A 17888-nucleotide genomic window follows, 5' to 3' on the forward strand; every position below is an offset into this window, starting at 1 on the left:
CAGTCATTTATTTGTTATTAACATTGTGTTCAAACATCTACAAAATACAATGACGATTAATATATAACACATTTCCTTTCCTTTCTCGAATATGTTAACAACGCACTAACTAACTAAAGCCTGTACTTTCCAGCTCTTGTTTTTCCAGTGTGCTCCTCCGCCGGAACTATTTTACCCTTGGCGGATTGATCTATAAACCAACTTGGCAACGTACTCCGTCGACACCTGGCAGAAAAAAATACACAAATCCAGCTCTTAAATGTTGCTCCACTTCAGGATATACAATGTCGGAATAGGTGAGCTTTTTTAAAGTGAGTTTTTTTTCTTCTATTTGAAGAAGAATCGGCGTGAGGAGAGTTTTTTTCGGGTCACGTTTTCGTCATCAGAGCATCACCTGTTGGGGCGTGTAATCCTCCATGGCGAAAAATAGGCCAGATGCGAACAGCAAATTCGATGTTTTATCTCACTTTTGCAGGTTTGGAAGAATGTCATGGAAAGCGAAAAGCCACTTTTAGGGAGAGATTTACCACGTCGGCCTTGGACAAGTTGCAAATTGCTGATTGATCCAGCTCTTACAAAAGGACTGTACAAAGTGTATCGCTTTGATGGACACGAGTTTAACATTCCGGTGAGTGAAATTTAAAAAACAACAACAACAACACTTTGTTTCTATTGGCTTTCCAGGAACGAACCCAGGTGTTTTGATTGGTTATTTTTTTCAACAGGTGGACGACTTGGGTTTATTTCCAGTGGATTCGGTGAGAGATCCACGAATCTGCCGAATGTGGAGCAAATGCGTCAACAATGACTTTTCACTTCCCAGATTTAAGGTAATTACATTGAATTATGTACGTAAAATATGATTAAAATTGCCCGTCAGGCAGAACAAACCCGCTGGTTAATCCCATTGGCTGCCATAGACGTCCAATCTACACTGACTGGAACGCTTGGCACTGACCAATGGGTCTTCAAAGCCAGTTTACATTATAATTATTTTTTAATGAATTTATTTTAAAATTATTTAGACATCTCTTGTTATCAATGGCGAGCAAGGGATTAAATATGAATTATTTATTTGACCATTTATCTATGTTGACTACGACTTATTTACTATGTTGACTACTTATTTATTGATTACTTATTTATGATTTTTTATTCATTTATATGTTAGTTTTAAATAAATACAAATTATTTATTTGACCATTTATTCATGTTGACTACCTATCTATGTTGACTACGACTTATTTATTATGTTGACTACTTATTTATTGATTACTTATTTATTATTATTTATTTATTTATATGTTAGTTTGTTGGTTGTTGACTACTTCTTTATGTATTATTTATTGATTATTTCATTGGCTGTTTATTGTTGTTATTTGTGCATGTGTCACGTTTTTTTGAGATTTTAGGTGTGTGCATGTGTGTGTGTTTTTCTTGTGTGTGTTTTTTTCTTGTGTGTGTGCTGTTTGGGTGATTATTGTGTGTGTGTTGCCCTCTTTTGTCCTTCCGGGCTTCCCTTTCCTTCTTGTAACCAGCTGCATGTATTTTGTAATTAGGCCTGGTGTGTGCATTTGGACCTTGTGTTCTGGTATGTCTGCTTGTGGTATTATTGCTTGGATTTGGTCATTTCGTCTACCTGTCATTGCGTGCATTTGCTATTCTTTGTTAGATTTGTTTCTTATTTGATTTTGACTAAGTATGGCTTTTTCTGTTAGTTCTTATTAAAAGCTTTAGTACTACTACTACTTCGGTGTGCACCCGAGGCAGCCATGATGGCACAAGGTGAAGCTTTAAATCTCATTATGCTTGTATAATGACAATAAAAGCATTCAATTCAATGAAAAAAAGAAAAGCATGAGATTTAAAAAAACAACAACTTTAGAGATTTTGTGGGTGCCCTAATGACAGTGTGTTCCTGGTATGATTCACTTTAAAATTTTATACATTTTGGTTTTTAAATAAAGATTTGATTTTGAATTGACAGTTGATTTATTCATTAGAAATCTTCAGAAACTACAAAAATTGATTTATAATGTCGTTAAAATGAGGTCTGGAATTTTATATGGCCTCATGCACACTATTTACATGACCCAGAATGTGGTTGCCAGGTCTCTGTAAAATCAAGTCTTTTTCCTCATTACCAAAAATAGTCACATTTATTGAATTGAATGCCTTTATTGTCATTATACAAGTACAATGAGATTTAAAGCTTCACCCTAAAGTGCACCCATAAATAAGTAGTCATGAAAAGATTTATATACAATAAAAAAATGACAATGTGTGTGTTTTTTTTCCAGATAGATGAATTTTACGTGGGTCCCGTTCCTCCCAAAGAAGTGACATTTTGCAGGCTGAACGACAACGTCAACAAAGCTTTTCTGACGGACATGTGCACAAAATATGGCCGCATCGAAGAAGCGGAAATCTTCTACAACCCAAAAAACAAGAAGCACTTGGGGATCGCAAAAGTTGTTTTTGACACGGTGAGGGCTGCAAAGGACACGGTTTGTCACCTCAACCAAACGTCCGTGATGGGCAATGTCATCCATGCGGAAATTGATCCACAAGGTAGGACGTCTATCTATTGAATAATTGTTGTTATTATTACATTTTGAGATGATAAGTGACTTTTTGGTTGTCATTTAACAGGTGAAAAGAGGGTGCGCTACCTCCAACTTCTCTATCATGGGATCTTCACTCCATGGAGTTTACCAGTTGGACGTGATGACGACAAAAGTCTTCAAAATTTAATGGTATGTGTTGTTTGATGTATTATTTGTGGATTACATTATATTTTGCATTATTTCTACTGCTCTAAAAATATGGCCAGCGCTTTGGCATGGGCTAATAAACATATTTTAAGAAAAACGGATTGTATCGTAATTCAAAAAGTCAGTATAACTGGACATCCCTGGTGTATATAGTATTTTTTTTAAATTAATAAGCAGATGTAGGAGCGATTTCCACACATTTGAACTCAAGAGCCAATAGGAGTGCAGGAAAAAATCGTTATTTTAAACACTGAACAATCGGATGAAAAAAAAGTGTATTTAAAGCTACGCGGTGGAACGGTGGTTATTTCGTGTGACTTGTGTTTAAGCATGTGGGATCGATTCCATCTACGTGTGGCCCATGACTGACTGGCGACCATTCAAGGGTCGAGTCCGCTGGGATTGAATTGAATGCTTTTATTGTCATTATGCAAGTATAATGAGATTTAAAGCTTCATCACAAAGTGGACAAATACAACAACAACAAAAACAGACAAATAGTAAATAATCAATAAGTAAGTAATAAATAACTAAGTAGTCCAAGTGAGATCAGCAGACCGGAGCGGCCTTGTCCTGTTTGAAGTCCAGGATGAGTTCCATGGTTTTGGAGCGAGTTGTTGAGAACGCACCACTCGCTGAGTCTTTGGACTCAACAACAAACAAACAGATAGAAAATCAATATGTAGTAAATGATGACTAAATAATATAGAAATAATGGGTCACCCTAATAAATATTTATTTTCCTCGCATATCTGCCGTATTTGTCACAAAAAAATGATGACTGAATCGAGGGTACAGCTCATTTGCGCACAAATTAGACTTCACATTCACGAAACTGCAAGGTGACAGAGACGAAACACCATAATGCAAGACACATTAATTTTGACGTCTACAATGAAATTCAAGAAAAATGTGAATAAAATGTGAAAAAAACTCACTTACTTGTGCCTCCCATTGCCGCCATCTTACCTAGAGATGACAAACCAGCCCGCTGTGCACACACTTCCTGGTTGTACTGCTCACCTGACTTCCTTTTTGAATTTAACTTCCTTATAATATTGACACAAATAGCGGATCCTTTTCGATTCATACAGTATCTCAGAAATACCACGTGCGATGATTTTTCTTAAGAATTTCCCTTCAAAGTAACACATTTGTACTCCCTATTAGAATCATGAATATGGAGGTGAAAATTGTAATTCAGGGGCGGCTTATGCGAGAGAAATTGTCAAATTCAACATTTTTTTAAGACAATTTTAAGGGTACGGCTTATACGCGGAGGCGGCTAATATGCGAGAAAATCCGGCAAGGAGTTTAAGTAGTAGTCAACATGGGTAAGTGGTATAAAGTGATGAAATTGGCTAGCAATAAGTCTTGATTAGGTCCTAGGTGCAGAACTCGAGTTGGCTCCAGCACCCCGCCACCATTGCGAAAGACAAGTGGTGTTGAAAAAGAATGAAAAATTAACATTGTGCTTATTTTTTTGGCAGTGCAATTTGCCCCCCCACGGACAAGAGAGCCCAAGCACCCTCATGACTCCACTTTCTCTGGACACGGCATATTCCAGTATTAATCAAGACACTCCCCTAAGCTTTGGGCTGACTCCCGGCTCGCAGGGAACCCCGCGAACTCCCGGCTTGTCTGCCACGCCCCTGTCCCAGGACTCGTGCTACTCCAGTCTTCAGAGCACTCCCATCCTCCAGGGGGAGCCCCAGAGTTACAGTGTTCACAAAGCAAACCGAAGAGAGCTTTGCTTTCGTCCGTTGGCCAATCGAAATTGGAAAAACCACCAGCTTCCGCTTCATTGCAGGAAAAAAATGACCACCCACAGGAAGAGTGAAAAGGCCTTTACTCCGAATCGTACAAAACAATCCTTCGAACTCGTGTCCCCGAAGAACCCGGTCCAAACTACCTCCGAAATTTTAACTAGAAACTCTTTCAGCACGCCGAGCGTCAACCTGGCGACTTTCCCGCCGGACGCCCGTTCAGATTTACCCAACTTTGCTCCACGGAGCCCCCAACCGGAGACCCTGGATGCCCGCATACAAAGTTTACTCCAAAACCTGGATCCCTCAAACAAGTCTTTGGAAAGCGTCAGTCCAACGCCGTTGCTCGAAGAGGACGAAACTTCTCGAGCTGTTTTTTTCCTGACGTCGCAAAGAGATGTGGAATCGGAAGAACACGGGGATGGAAGCGGCCAATCAAATGCCGAGATTTTCCAGGTAATCCATTAAATTAAAAGTTAACCAATTTTGTATCTATTTTGTTTATCAATATGTCACAAAGACAAAAAATATATAAATGTATTTATCAAGGCAAGGAGGGAAACATGAAGCAGCTGAGAAAACATACGTAAACATACACCGTAACCACTTAAAATTATGCCTTTAATGACTTTTATTATTGACCTAAAATATAGATGAACCATTGTATATTTTCATTTGAATTGTAATTTCATGATACATTTATTTTTTTCATTCCGCGGTCGCGGGGGTGCTGGAGCATATCCTAGCCAACTATGGGCACCAGGCAGGGGAGACCCTGAATTGCACATTTCAATTCATATTTATTGCCATATGGCCTTCTTGCTGTTTACTTGGACTCTTTTCTCCAGTTAGAGCTTTTCTCGTCCCTCGTAGGGACTTCACTTTTCAGATGTGGACAAAGAGAACTCGGATGGATGGACACCATCTTTTCCGCAAGGTCCGCATCCTCCCGCTGTCAAGTCTTCGGACTTTCCTGCCCCTATTTGGACGGACCCGGCCAATCCAGACTCTCCACCCACGAGGGACAAACCTCACCGAGACACGGTTGAAAATGTTGTAAATGCGCTGATGAGTGAACTGAAGTCAATCATCAAGAAAGACATCGCACGGAGAATGATTGAGGGCGTGGCTTTCCGGCTCTTTGAAGATTGGTGGAATGATCAAGAGAAGAAAAAAAAGGTCAATATTTCATTATTTTGGTCCCTTTTGTAGATGGAAATTATACGAAAATTTGGGAAATCCTTTGACAATCTTCCACGGTTTAATTAGTAAAAAGAAATAACAATTCTGCGCTAGAAGACACCCAATCCGTTTTTATTTTATCTTCTACAGACTGCGATTTTGCCTCCAAATGATAAGAAAAACAATCCTCGGAAAGACGTCAACGGCCAGAACAAGAAACCTCCTCTGCCCTCCTTCAAGGTGAAGAATTTTCCGTTGGCATTTTTAAAGCAGAAACTGAACAATGACGTTAAGATAATTTTTTTTCGATGTAGATTAAGAAGAAAAGAGATGATAATGCCGCCATTTTGGAAGTGAGAGAAAGTCACGAGACGGGTAAGTCCGTTATTTCAATAAGTGCATTTTTCTCCTGTTCAAGGATGATTAATTGTGTTTTTTTAATAGTGGTTTTAGATGAAACCGAAGTTTTGGAATCGACACGTTGTAAACGCAGACTCGCACGACGACTTGAGAGCGATGAAGATGATGACGATGATATAAAGGAAGAAAGCAAGATCAATTATGAGGTGGAAAAGGACATTTTAATAGACAGAGGATCACAAGTTGGAGCCAATGAAGATCAAGTGTACATTCTGGTAAAATAAAAAGTTAATTTAAATCCTAACCCTTAATTTTTAGGCATGGGAACCTCTGGGTAATAAAGTACCCAAACATTTAAATTGCACAATATGGCAACACAGGAAATGAATCAACTAATTCTCAACTGAAATGAGATATTTTTTCATTTTTTTCCCCTATTGTCATTTTTTTTTGTCTTCCTTACAGACACTAAAAATATTTCAGCTCAAATTTTCACTCGTATCAATGCGATATTTCAACCATTGATGCCATTGACGTCGATAGACGTCCAATTCAACGACTCTGTTCGCTTCTGACTGCTTGCATTTCTGCCTCAGTGTGAAAAGGACAATCAGAACGGAGAAAAGGACGGTGACGTCCACGCAGATTCTGAAGACGCGTTCCAAGATCCTGACCAAATCTTCTCATCTGCCACTGGTACGTCTGCAAAAGTTCTTATTCTGCCTTTTGCCATTGCAATTGCATTTTCTGGTGTCTCTCTTTAGACCACATGTGTCAAAGTGGCGGCCCGGGGGCCAAATCTGGCCCGCCGCATCATTTTGTGTGGCCCGGGAAAGTCAATCATGAGTGCCGACTTTCTGTTTTAGGATCAAATTCAAATGAAGAGTATAGATGTATATTACATTTCCTGATTTCCCCCCTTTGAAATCAATAATTGTAATTTTTCAATCAATTTTTCTGTGTTTTTAGTTCAAAAATCATTTTGTAAAATCTAAAAATATATTTAAAAAAAGCTAAAATAAACATTGTTTTAGATCTATAAAAAATGAATATTCAGGGCTTTTAATCCAGTTCTTTTAATCCATTTATATTAAAAAAAAATATATATATATATATACCTAAAATGGTCCGGCCCACATGAAATCGAGTTGACGTTAACGCGGCCCGCGAACCAACCCGAGTCTGACACCCTTGCCCTAGACGCATCATCAGAGCGGATCTCCTGGGAAGAACCGGATTCTCCGTCGTCTTCGTCTTCAGAGTGTGGCGAAAGCTCCTCTTACTCGGATCTCGACTCCGAAGACGATTCGGATGAAGGTCTGGAGTGTATCGCAATATCCGATGAGGAGTTCATGGAGCTGGAAGCTCCCGTGACCCCGTCGGGGCCTCTCACTCCTGGAGCTCGGCTGGAAATGTTACCCCAAGAGAAACCAGGTGAGAACAAGAACTTCCATCACGTGGTCAACTTTGCCGTTTTTTTCAACCATCTCATCCCATCTACAGCGCCGCTTCAAGTCGAGGTGGAAACAGAGAGGCGGGAATGGGGCTTTGACGCTTCGGTCTCCAGGCCCCTCACACCTTCTGGCTGCTTATTGGATAGTGATCCTGACCTTCTGATCCAGAGCAAAACCACATCGCCGGTTGCTACGGAGGCGGAGCGACCGCACACCCCGGGCAAGGGAATAGCGTCTCATTCGGGAAGCGAAGACGAAAATTTCTCCATGACCCTCCGCGAACTACATCTGCCGCCATCTGGCGTGTCTTCATTATTGGAGGAACCGCCCAGAACCCCCGGTCGAGAAGACGCCGGTGCTCCGGAAGACGTGAATCCAACAGACTCGCGTTTTAGAACCTTTATCTGCCCACCAAAGACGCCCGGAAGAGACCTCCTTCCCCGGAGAAGATCCTTAATGGCGAACACGGCGAACGGTGGCTTCCCCGGATCGTCTTCTCCGTCCTCCTCCGATGACGGGGGGCTCAGGACGCGGTCGGGTTTGAGAGAGATGCCTCTGCAAAGACTGGAGAACATGCCGGGTCTTCTCCATTCTGAACGGAGGTGGAAAAACCGATGGAGCCTCAAACGGCGGAGGGCTCGGGGGAACCACCGGTTTTCTCGAGGTGCTCCTCACAAATTGCGGTCAGGGCGAGAGGAGAGGAGGGTTCTTCACGGTGTATGGAAGGAAGGTCTGGATGAAGAAGATAGGAAGTTGCTACGTTGGACGTATGAAAGGCTGCAAGAGTGGGATGAAGAGTGGGGTTGGATTAGCGACATTCGCTGGATCGACCATCCTCATATCCTTTTATTTTTGGTCAAATATAGGGTTAAAATAGGAAGGTTATACAGTAATCCCTCAAATATTGCGGTTAATGTAGACCAGACATGGCCTCGATAAATGAAAATCCGTCAAGTATTATGTTTTTATGCCTATACAGAAATACAAGTACACAAGTACAATGATCAAAAAGTGTATTTTTTGTTCAATATTACAGCTATAAGCATATCCAAAGACAGTCATTTATTGATAACTAAATATAATGTACATGTTACACCCTGCATTTAATCTTAAAACGCAGGGAGAAATAATCAGAACAGTGATCCATTGTTGTTGTTTCTTCAATCCAACTTTTTACTGTAATGACTACAAATCTCCCGTGCCTGAAGCTATGTGCTAAGACATAGATAATCGAATACCGATATTTTTTAACATGCCACACACTTGCCATATGGATCAAAGGATCAACAATCGAACACCGATAAACACATCCAATCCAAAGTCGTTGTACATTCTCAACATGCAATCGTTAATAAATCAAACACTCTAGCATGTCACATAATATTTAAAAAATGTCAATACTTAAAAGTGAAAGTAGTTCCTCTCCGCTTGATATAAATAAAAAAAAAACAGGTTAATGGGAGTTTTAGTCCAAGTCCTTTAATGGGAGCCCTCATCTTTCAGCAAGTAATTAGGGCAGTAATACCTTGAGATACAAGCTTAATGCGTTCCGGGACCCGAGCTTGTATGTCAATTCACTCGTATCTCAAATCAATTTTTCCCATATAAAATAAATCATAAATACAGTAATACCTTGAGATACGAGCTTAATGCGTTCTGGGATGCTAGCTTGTATGTCAATTCACTTGTATCTCAAATCAATTTTTCCCATATCAAATAATTAATTGCAGTAATACCTTGAGATACGAGCTTTCGTGCTTAACCTCCAACTTTGAGACATTTGTGTTGTACGTGCTTAACCGACGCTTACTGACGAAAGGTCCAGAAAAGGAAGAAGGACGCCACGTGACGGGTTCGGCTCGCAGCGAGGGCTTCTACAAAATCAACTGGAGGGAGAAACTGGAATATCGACATCGGGACGGAGTTAACCAGCTGCCGACGACAGGATTTCAAGTATTTATTGGGGAAGATTGGGGGGGCTTTGGGCGCCGCTCATTACGATTTGTAACGGCAGGCCGTGTCCAAGCAGGGGCTGTCGATACCCCCGGCGGCGCTCCGGGCCGGATCGGGATTCCGGTCAGAACAACGTCGTCTGCTGTCATCTTTCGGATGCGATGGCGATCTGGTCAAGTTTAACCAACTCAAGGTTTGTGAACTGGCGCAGAAAAACGGTTTTCTAGTTCAAATGAAGTAGAAATGACCATGTACAGTAAGGCCTTTTTAAAAAAAACAACCATGTATAGTAAGTCTTTTTTTAGAAGAAATGACCATGTATAGTAAGGCTTTTTTTCTTAAAAAACGACACAGTATAGTAAGGCTTTTTTTCTTTAAAAAACGACCATGTATAGTAAGGCTTTTTTCTTTAAAAAACGACATAGTATAGTAAGGCTTTTTTCTTGAAAAAACGACCATGTATAGTAAGGCTTTTTTCTTAAAAAAACGACATAGTATAGTAAGGCTTTTTTCTTTAAAAAACGACATAGTATAGTAAGGCTTTTTTTCTTAAAAAATGACAGTATAGTATGGCTTTTTTTCTTTAAAATTAACGACATAGTATAGAAAGGCTTTTTTTTCTTAAAAAACGACATAGTATAGTAAGGCTTTTTTTCCCTTAAAAAAACGACATAGTATAGTAAGGCTTTTTTCTTGAAAAAACGACCATGTATAGTAAGGCTTTTTTTCTTGAAAAAACGACCATGTATAGTAAGGCTTTTTTTTTCTTTAAAAAACGACATAGTATAGTAAGGCTTTTTTTTCTTAAAAAAACGACATAGTATAGTAAGGCTTTTTTCTTGAAAAAACGACCATGTATAGTAAGGCTTTTTTCTTGAAAAAACGACCATGTATAGTAAGGCTTTTTTTCTTAAAAAAACGACATAGAATAGTAAGGCTTTTTTCTTTAAAAAACGACATAGTATAGTAAGGCTTTTTTTCTTAAAAAATGACAGTATAGTATGGCTTTTTTTCTTTAAAATTAACGACATAGTATAGTAAGGCTTTTTTTTTCTTAAAAAATGACATAGTATAGTAAGGCTTTTTTCTTGAAAAAACGACCATGTATAGTAAGGCTTTTTTTCTTGAAAGAACAACCATGTATAGTAAGTCTTTTTTTCTTTAAAAAACGACCATGTATAGTAAGGCTTTTTTTCTTTAAAAAACGACATAGTATGGTAAGGCTTTTTTCTTAAAAAAACGACATAGTATAGTAAGGCTTTTTTTCTTAAAAAACGACATAGTATAGTAAGGCTTTTTTCTTTTAAAAAAACGACATAGTATAGTAAGGCTTTTTTTCTTTAAAAAACGACATAGTATAGTAAGGCTTTTTTCTTGAAAAAACGACCATGTATAGTAAGGCTTTTTTCTTTAAAAAACGACATAGTATAGTAAGGCTTTTTTTCTTTAAAAAACGACATAGTATAGTAAGGCTTTTTTTCTTAAAAAATGACAGTATAGTATAGCTTTTTTTCTTTAAAATTAACGACATAGTATAGTAAGGCTTTTTTCTTTAAAAAACGACATAGTATAGTAAGGCTTTTTTTTTCTTTAAAAAACGACATAGTATAGTAAGGCTTTTTTTTTCTTAAAAAACGACATAGTATAGTAAGGTTTTTTTCTTGAAAAAACGACCATGTATAGTAAGGCTTTTTTCTTTAAAAAACGACATAGTATACTAAGGCTTTTTTCTTGAAAAAAACGACCATGTATAGTAAGGCTTTTTTCTTAAAAAAACGACATAGTATAGTAAGGCTTTTTTCTTTAAAAAACGACATAGTATACTAAGGCTTTTTTCTTGAAAAAACGACCATGTATAGTAAGGCTTTTTTTCTTAAAAAAACGACATAGTATAGTAAGGCTTTTTTTCTTAAAAAATGACAGTATAGTATGGCTTTTTTTCTTTAAAATTAACGACATAGTATAGTAAGGCTTTTTTTCTTAAAAAATGACAGTATAGTATGGCTTTTTTTCTTTAAAATTAACGACATAGTATAGTAAGGCTTTTTTTTCTTAAAAAAATGACATAGTATAGTAAGGCTTTTTTCCCCTTAAAAAACGATATAGTATAGTAAGGCTTTTTTTTTTCTTAAAAAAACGACATAGTATAGTAAGGCTTTTTTTTTCTTAAAAAAACGACATAGTATAGTAAGGCTTTTTTTTCTTAAAAAAACGACATAGTATAATAAGGCTTTTTTCTTGAAAAATGACAGTATAGTATGGCTTTTTTTCTTTAAAATTAACGACATAGTATAGTAAGGCTTTTTTTTTCTTAAAAAAATGCCATAGTATAGTAAGGCTTTTTTCCCCTTAAAAAACGATATAGTATAGTAAGGCTTTTTTTTTTCTTAAAAAAACGACATAGTATAGTAAGGCTTTTTTTTCTTAAAAAAACGACATAGTATAGTAAGGCTTTTTTTTCTTAAAAAAACGACATAGTATAATAAGGCTTTTTTCTTGAAAAAATGACCATGTATAGTAAGGCTTTTTTTCTTTAAAAAACGACCATGTATAGTAAGGTTTTTTTCTTAAAAAAAACGACATAGTATAGTAAGGCTTTTTTTCTTACAAAACGACATAGTATAGTAAGGCTTTTTTTCCCTTAAAAAACGACATAGTATAGTAAGGCTTTTTTCTTTAAAAAACGACATAGTATAGTAAGGCTTTTTTCTTGAAAAAACGACCATGTTTAGTAAGGCTTTTTTTCTTAAAAAAACGACATAGTATAGTAAGGCTTTTTTCTTTAAAAAACGACATAGTATACTAAGGCTTTTTTCTTGAAAAAACGACCATGTATAGTAAGGCTTTTTTCTTAAAAAAACGACATAGTATGGTAAGGCTTTTTTCTTTAAAAAACGACATAGTATAGTAAGGCTTTTTTTCTTAAAAAATGACAGTATAGTATGGCTTTTCTTTAAAATTAACGACATAGTATACTAAGGCTTTTTTTTTCTTAAAAAATGACATGGTATAGTAAGGCTTTTTTCCCCTTTAAAAAACGATCTAGTATAGTAAGGCTTTTTTTTTCTTAAAAAAACGACATAGTATAGTAAGGCTTTTTTTTTCTTTAAAAAACAACATAGTATAGTAAGGCTTTTTTTCTTACAAAACGACATAGTATAGTAAGGCTTTTTTTCCCTTAAAAAACGACATAGTATAGTAAGGCTTTTTTCTTTAAAAAACGACATAGTATAGTAAGGCTTTTTTTTTTCTTAAAAAAACGACCATGTATAGTAAGGCTTTTTTCTTTAAAAAACGACATAGTATAGTAAGGTTTTTTTTCTTAAAAAATGACAGTATAGTATAGCTTTTTTTCTTTAAAATTAACGACATAGTATAGTAAGGCTTTTTTTCTTAAAAAACGACATAGTATAGTAAGGCTTTTTTTTTCTTAAAAAAACAACCATGTATAGTAAGGCTTTTTTCTTTAAAAAAACGACATAGTATACTAAGGCTTTTTTCTTGAAAAAACGACCATGTATAGTAAGGCTTTTTTCTTAAAAAAACGACATAGTATAGTAAGGCTTTTTTCTTTAAAAAACGACATAGTATAGTAAGGCTTTTTTTCTTAAAAAATGACAGTATAGTATGGCTTTTTTTCTTTAAAATTAACGACATAGTATAGTAAGGCTTTTTTTTTCTTAAAAAATGACATAGTATAGTAAGGCTTTTTTCCCCTTAAAAAACGATATAGTATAGTAAGGCTTTTTTTTTTCTTAAAAAAACGACAGTATAGTAAGGCTTTTTTTTTCTTAAAAAAACGACATAGTATAGTAAGGCTTTTTTCTTGAAAAAATGACCATGTATAGTAAGGCTTTTTTTCTTTAAAAAACGACCATGTATAGTAAGGTTTTTTTCTTTAAAAAAAACGACATAGTATAGTAAGGCTTTTTTTCTTACAAAACGACATAGTATAGTAAGGCTTTTTTTTCCTTAAAAAACGACATAGTATAGTAAGGCTTTTTTCTTTAAAAAACGACATAGTATAGTAAGGCTTTTTTTTCTTAAAAAAACAACATAGTATAGTAAGGCTTTTTTTCTTAAAAAAATGACATAGTATAGTAAGGCTTTTTTCTTGAAAAAACGACCATGTATAGTAAGGCTTTTTTTCTTTAAAAAACGACCATGTATAGTAAGGCTTTTTTCTTTAAAAAATGACATAGTATACTAAGGCTTTTTTCTTGAAAAAACGACCATGTATAGTAAGGCTTTTTTCTTAAAAAAACGACATAGTATAGTAAGGCTTTTTTTCTTAAAAAAACGTCATGGTATGGTAAGGCTTTTTTCTTAAAAAAACGACATAGTATAGTAAGGCTTTTTTTCTTTAAAAAACAACATAGTTTAGTAAGGCTTTTTTCTTGAAAAAATGACCATGTATAGTAAGGCTTTTTTCTTTAAAAAACGACCATGTATAGTAAGTTTTTTTTCTTAAAAAAACGACATAGTATAGTAAGGCTTTTTTTTTCTTAAAAAAACGACATAGTATAGTAAGGCTTTTTTTTTCTTAAAAAAACGACATAGTATAGTAAGGCTTTTTTCTTTTAAAAAAACGACATAGTATAGTAAGGCTTTTTTTCTTTAAAAAACAACATAGTTTAGTAAGGCTTTTTTCTTGAAAAAATGACCATGTATAGTAAGGCTTTTTTCTTTAAAAAACGACCATGTATAGTAAGGCTTTTTTCTTTAAAAAACGACATAGTATAGTAAGGCTTTTTTTTTCTTAAAAAAACGACATAGTATAGTAAGGCTTTTTTCTTGAAAAAACGACCATGTATAGTAAGGCTTTTTTCTTAAAAAAACGACATAGTATAGTAAGGCTTTTTTCTTTAAAAAACGACATTGTATGCTAAGGCTTTTTTCTTGAAAAAACGACCATGTATAGTAAGGCTTTTTTCTTAAAAAAACGACATAGTATAGTAAGGCTTTTTTTCTTTAAAAAACGACATAGTATGGTAAGGCTTTTTTCTTAAAAAAACGACATAGTATAGTAAGGCTTTTTTTCTTAAAAAACGACATAGTATAGTAAGGCTTTTTTCTATAAAAAAACGACATAGTATAGTAAGGCTTTTTTTCTTTAAAAAACGACATAGTATAGTAAGGCTTTTTTCTTGAAAAAATGTCCATGTATAGTAAGGCTTTTTTTCTTTAAAAAACGACCATGTATAGTAAGGTTTTTTTCTTTAAAAAACGACATAGTATAGTAAGGCTTTTTTTCTTGTTTTTTTTTTATTTAAATACAGGGTGTTCCAAAATGTCAGATCCCATTTATTGGGCTAGTAATTATGAGCTTTTTGTTGGAATGACATTAAATTTTCACGCTTCTGTAGAAAGTTTTTATGTGTAACGTTTCAATCTTTTCAGGTTAAGAAAACATACATATATGAAAAAAATATATACATGTACACACATTTATATACACATATATACACATACACACGCACCCATACATTTACATATATACACTTAGTCCCATATACATACAAACATACATTTACATATATACATATACGTATACACACATACACACGTATACACACATACACACACACACACACGGATGCCACAAGATGGCAGAAACTCTATTTTTCTGAGTTCACTTGTACATAGTTCCTAGACAACAAGATTTCACGAGTCGGTTGCAAAGTAAACTTTTCTTTGTGTCCTCGTCAGTTCCGGAAGAAGCGGATCCGTTTCAGCCCAAGTCACATTCACGATTGGGGTCTCTTTGCCTCGGAGGCCATCGCCGCTGACGAGATGGTCATTGAGTACGTCGGCCAAATCATAAGACAGGTGAAACAAATAACCAAATATCTACAGCACTTGCATTTCATCTGTCCATATTTCTTCATTTACTATGAAGTACACACATTTTTCAACTGCCTTATTCTGTGTTGCGACCTTTATTTTTGACCTCAGACTTAAACAAAGATTTAAAAGCATGTACAATTTGTTTTTCAATTAATTCAATGAAATCATTGCATTTAAATAAAACAAAACTCAAAAGGAAATACTATAAAGGACAATTCCACGTATTATAATCATGGGGTTCTTTCTATTGGAAGGAACTTTTGTACTTACTTATTTCTTCTCAGAATATCGCGGACATGAGAGAGCGCAAATACGAAGAGGCAGGCATCGGAAGCAGCTATTTGTTCCGGGTGGACCGAAACACCATCATCGACGCCACCAAATGCGGCAATTTATCCCGATTCATCAACCACAGCTGCAACGTCAGTTCAGTAGGGCTCGCCAAGTTAACTTTCTCCAAACGAAAGCACTCGACTTGTCTTTCAGCCCAACTGCTACGCCAAGATAATCACGGTGGAATCCCAAAAGAAGATCGTGATCTACTCGCGGCAGACCATCGGCGTCAATGAAGAAATCACGTACGACTACAAGTTTCCGATCGAGGACACCAAGATTCCTTGCTTGTGTGGAGCCGAGAATTGTCGGGGTTCTCTCAACTGATTCTGAAAAAAACAATTCTAACAACTCCACTTTGGTAACCAGCACGTAAGCTATTATAAGACAAAATTTAAAAGGACACACTTGACTTTTTAAAATTTTTATTCATTACTGTATGGACAGAATGTTATTGTTTTAACTGTTTCATTCCTTAGAATACAGACTTTGTTGGCCTTACGATGATGACCCCATTTTTCTATTTTTTCACTTTGGCTGAATTCAATACAGTAATACCTTGAGATACGAGCTTCATTCGTTCCAATACCGAGCTCGTTTGCCAATTTACACGTATCTCCTAAAAAGAATTCTCATATAAAATACGTAAAAACAAATGTGACATTATTGTGTACAGTACTGTCCGGAGTTCTTACCTTGGAGGCAGACGGTGACGGCGGCCGAGAGAGACTTGACGGCATCACGTTAGGTTCGCTACCCTTTTGTGACACTAGGTAATATAACAAACTTTAAATTGAACTTAAATGAACTTCGATTACTATACACACACTTAAAAATGGAGTTAACCTTGTTGTGCTATCTCCCGCCGCCGCAGCTTTCGAGTTGGAACGGTACTCGGACGTTTCGTCTAAAGATTTTTGGTCGACCGGACGTTTGGTAGACCGGACGTTTGGTAGAAAGGACGTTTGGTAGAACGGACGTTTGGTACAACGGACGTTTGGTACAACGGACGTTTGGTACAACGGACGTTTGGTACAACGGACGTTTGGTACAACGGACGTTTGGTACAACGGACGTTTGGTACAACGGACGTTTGGTACAACGGACGTTTGGTACAACGGACGTTTGGTACAACGGACGTTTGGTACAACGGACGTTTGGTACAACGGACGTTTGGTACAACGGACGTTTGGTACAACGGACGTTTGGTACAACGGACGTTTGGTACAACGGACGTTTGGTACAACGGACGTTTGGTACAACGGACGTTTGGTACAACGGACGTTTGGTACAACGGACGTTTGGTACAACGGACGTTTGGTACAACGGACGTTTGGTACAACGGACGTTTGGTACAACGGACGTTTGGTACAACGGACGTTTGGTACAACGGACGTTTGGTACAACGGACGTTTGGTACAACGGACGTTTGGTACAACGGACGTTTGGTACAACGGACGTTTGGTACAACGGACGTTTGGTACAACGGACGTTTGGTACAACGGACGTTTGGTACAACGGACGTTTGGTACAACGGACGTTTGGTACAACGGACGTTTGGTCGACCGGACGTTTGGTCGACCGGACGTTTGGTCGAACGGACGTTTGGTCGAACGGACGTTTGGTCGAACGGACGTTTGTTCGAACGGACGTTTGGTCGACCGGACGTTTGGTCGACCGGACGTTTGGCAGAAAGGACGTTTGGCACAACGGACGTTTGGTCGACCGGACGTTTGGTCGACCGGACGTTTGGTCGAACGGACGTTTGGTCGAACGGACGTTTGGTCGAACGGACGTTTGGTCGCCGGGTTGTTACTGTTGAAACCAGCTCTCAAAATTATAATCATGAGAGAGCGAGTTTAATATATAATATCAACAGTAAACTCTGTCATAATTTGACAGCGACCAAACGTCCGTTCCACCAAACGGCCGTTCGACCAAACGGCCGTTCGACCGGACGTCCGTTCGACCAAACGAATTTTTAGGCCATTTATTTTAACAAATTTTGATGTAATGATCAAATGTAAAATTTAATGTTTAAAGTTTTTTTTAGTAAAAGGTAATTAGTCTTATGTCGCAGGTGTCTCTCCCCGCCACACACCCACTAAACTTGGACCGGCCAAGTATTTTCAGTAAGAAGGCGCTCGACGAATTTGGCTAAGTGTGCAAGCCGCCTCCCTGCTAATTTAGGTCAATTATTTTAACTAATTTTGATGTAA

General features: G+C 36.9%; 1 protein-coding gene across 1 annotated transcript; it reads left to right on the forward strand.

The window, feature by feature from the left end:
- The first annotated feature begins 176 nt into the window (after positions 1-176).
- LOC144074964 (histone-lysine N-methyltransferase SETD1B-A-like) lies at positions 177-16528 on the forward strand. The gene is made up of 18 exons (XM_077601681.1): positions 177-296; positions 476-628; positions 726-830; positions 2301-2571; positions 2653-2762; positions 4265-4996; positions 5414-5719; positions 5873-5962; positions 6037-6097; positions 6167-6357; positions 6679-6778; positions 7283-7516; positions 7586-8373; positions 9346-9489; positions 9563-9682; positions 15199-15318; positions 15621-15758; positions 15823-16528. Exons 2-18 carry the CDS (start codon positions 491-493, stop codon positions 15994-15996), a joined length of 3822 nt encoding a protein of 1273 aa, XP_077457807.1. The 5' UTR covers positions 177-296; positions 476-490; the 3' UTR covers positions 15997-16528.
- The last annotated feature ends 1360 nt before the right edge of the window (positions 16529-17888 follow it).

Source organism: Stigmatopora argus, chromosome 5 (assembly GCF_051989625.1).
Source record: "Stigmatopora argus isolate UIUO_Sarg chromosome 5, RoL_Sarg_1.0, whole genome shotgun sequence".
NCBI classification, from domain to species: Eukaryota; Metazoa; Chordata; class Actinopteri; order Syngnathiformes; family Syngnathidae; genus Stigmatopora; species Stigmatopora argus.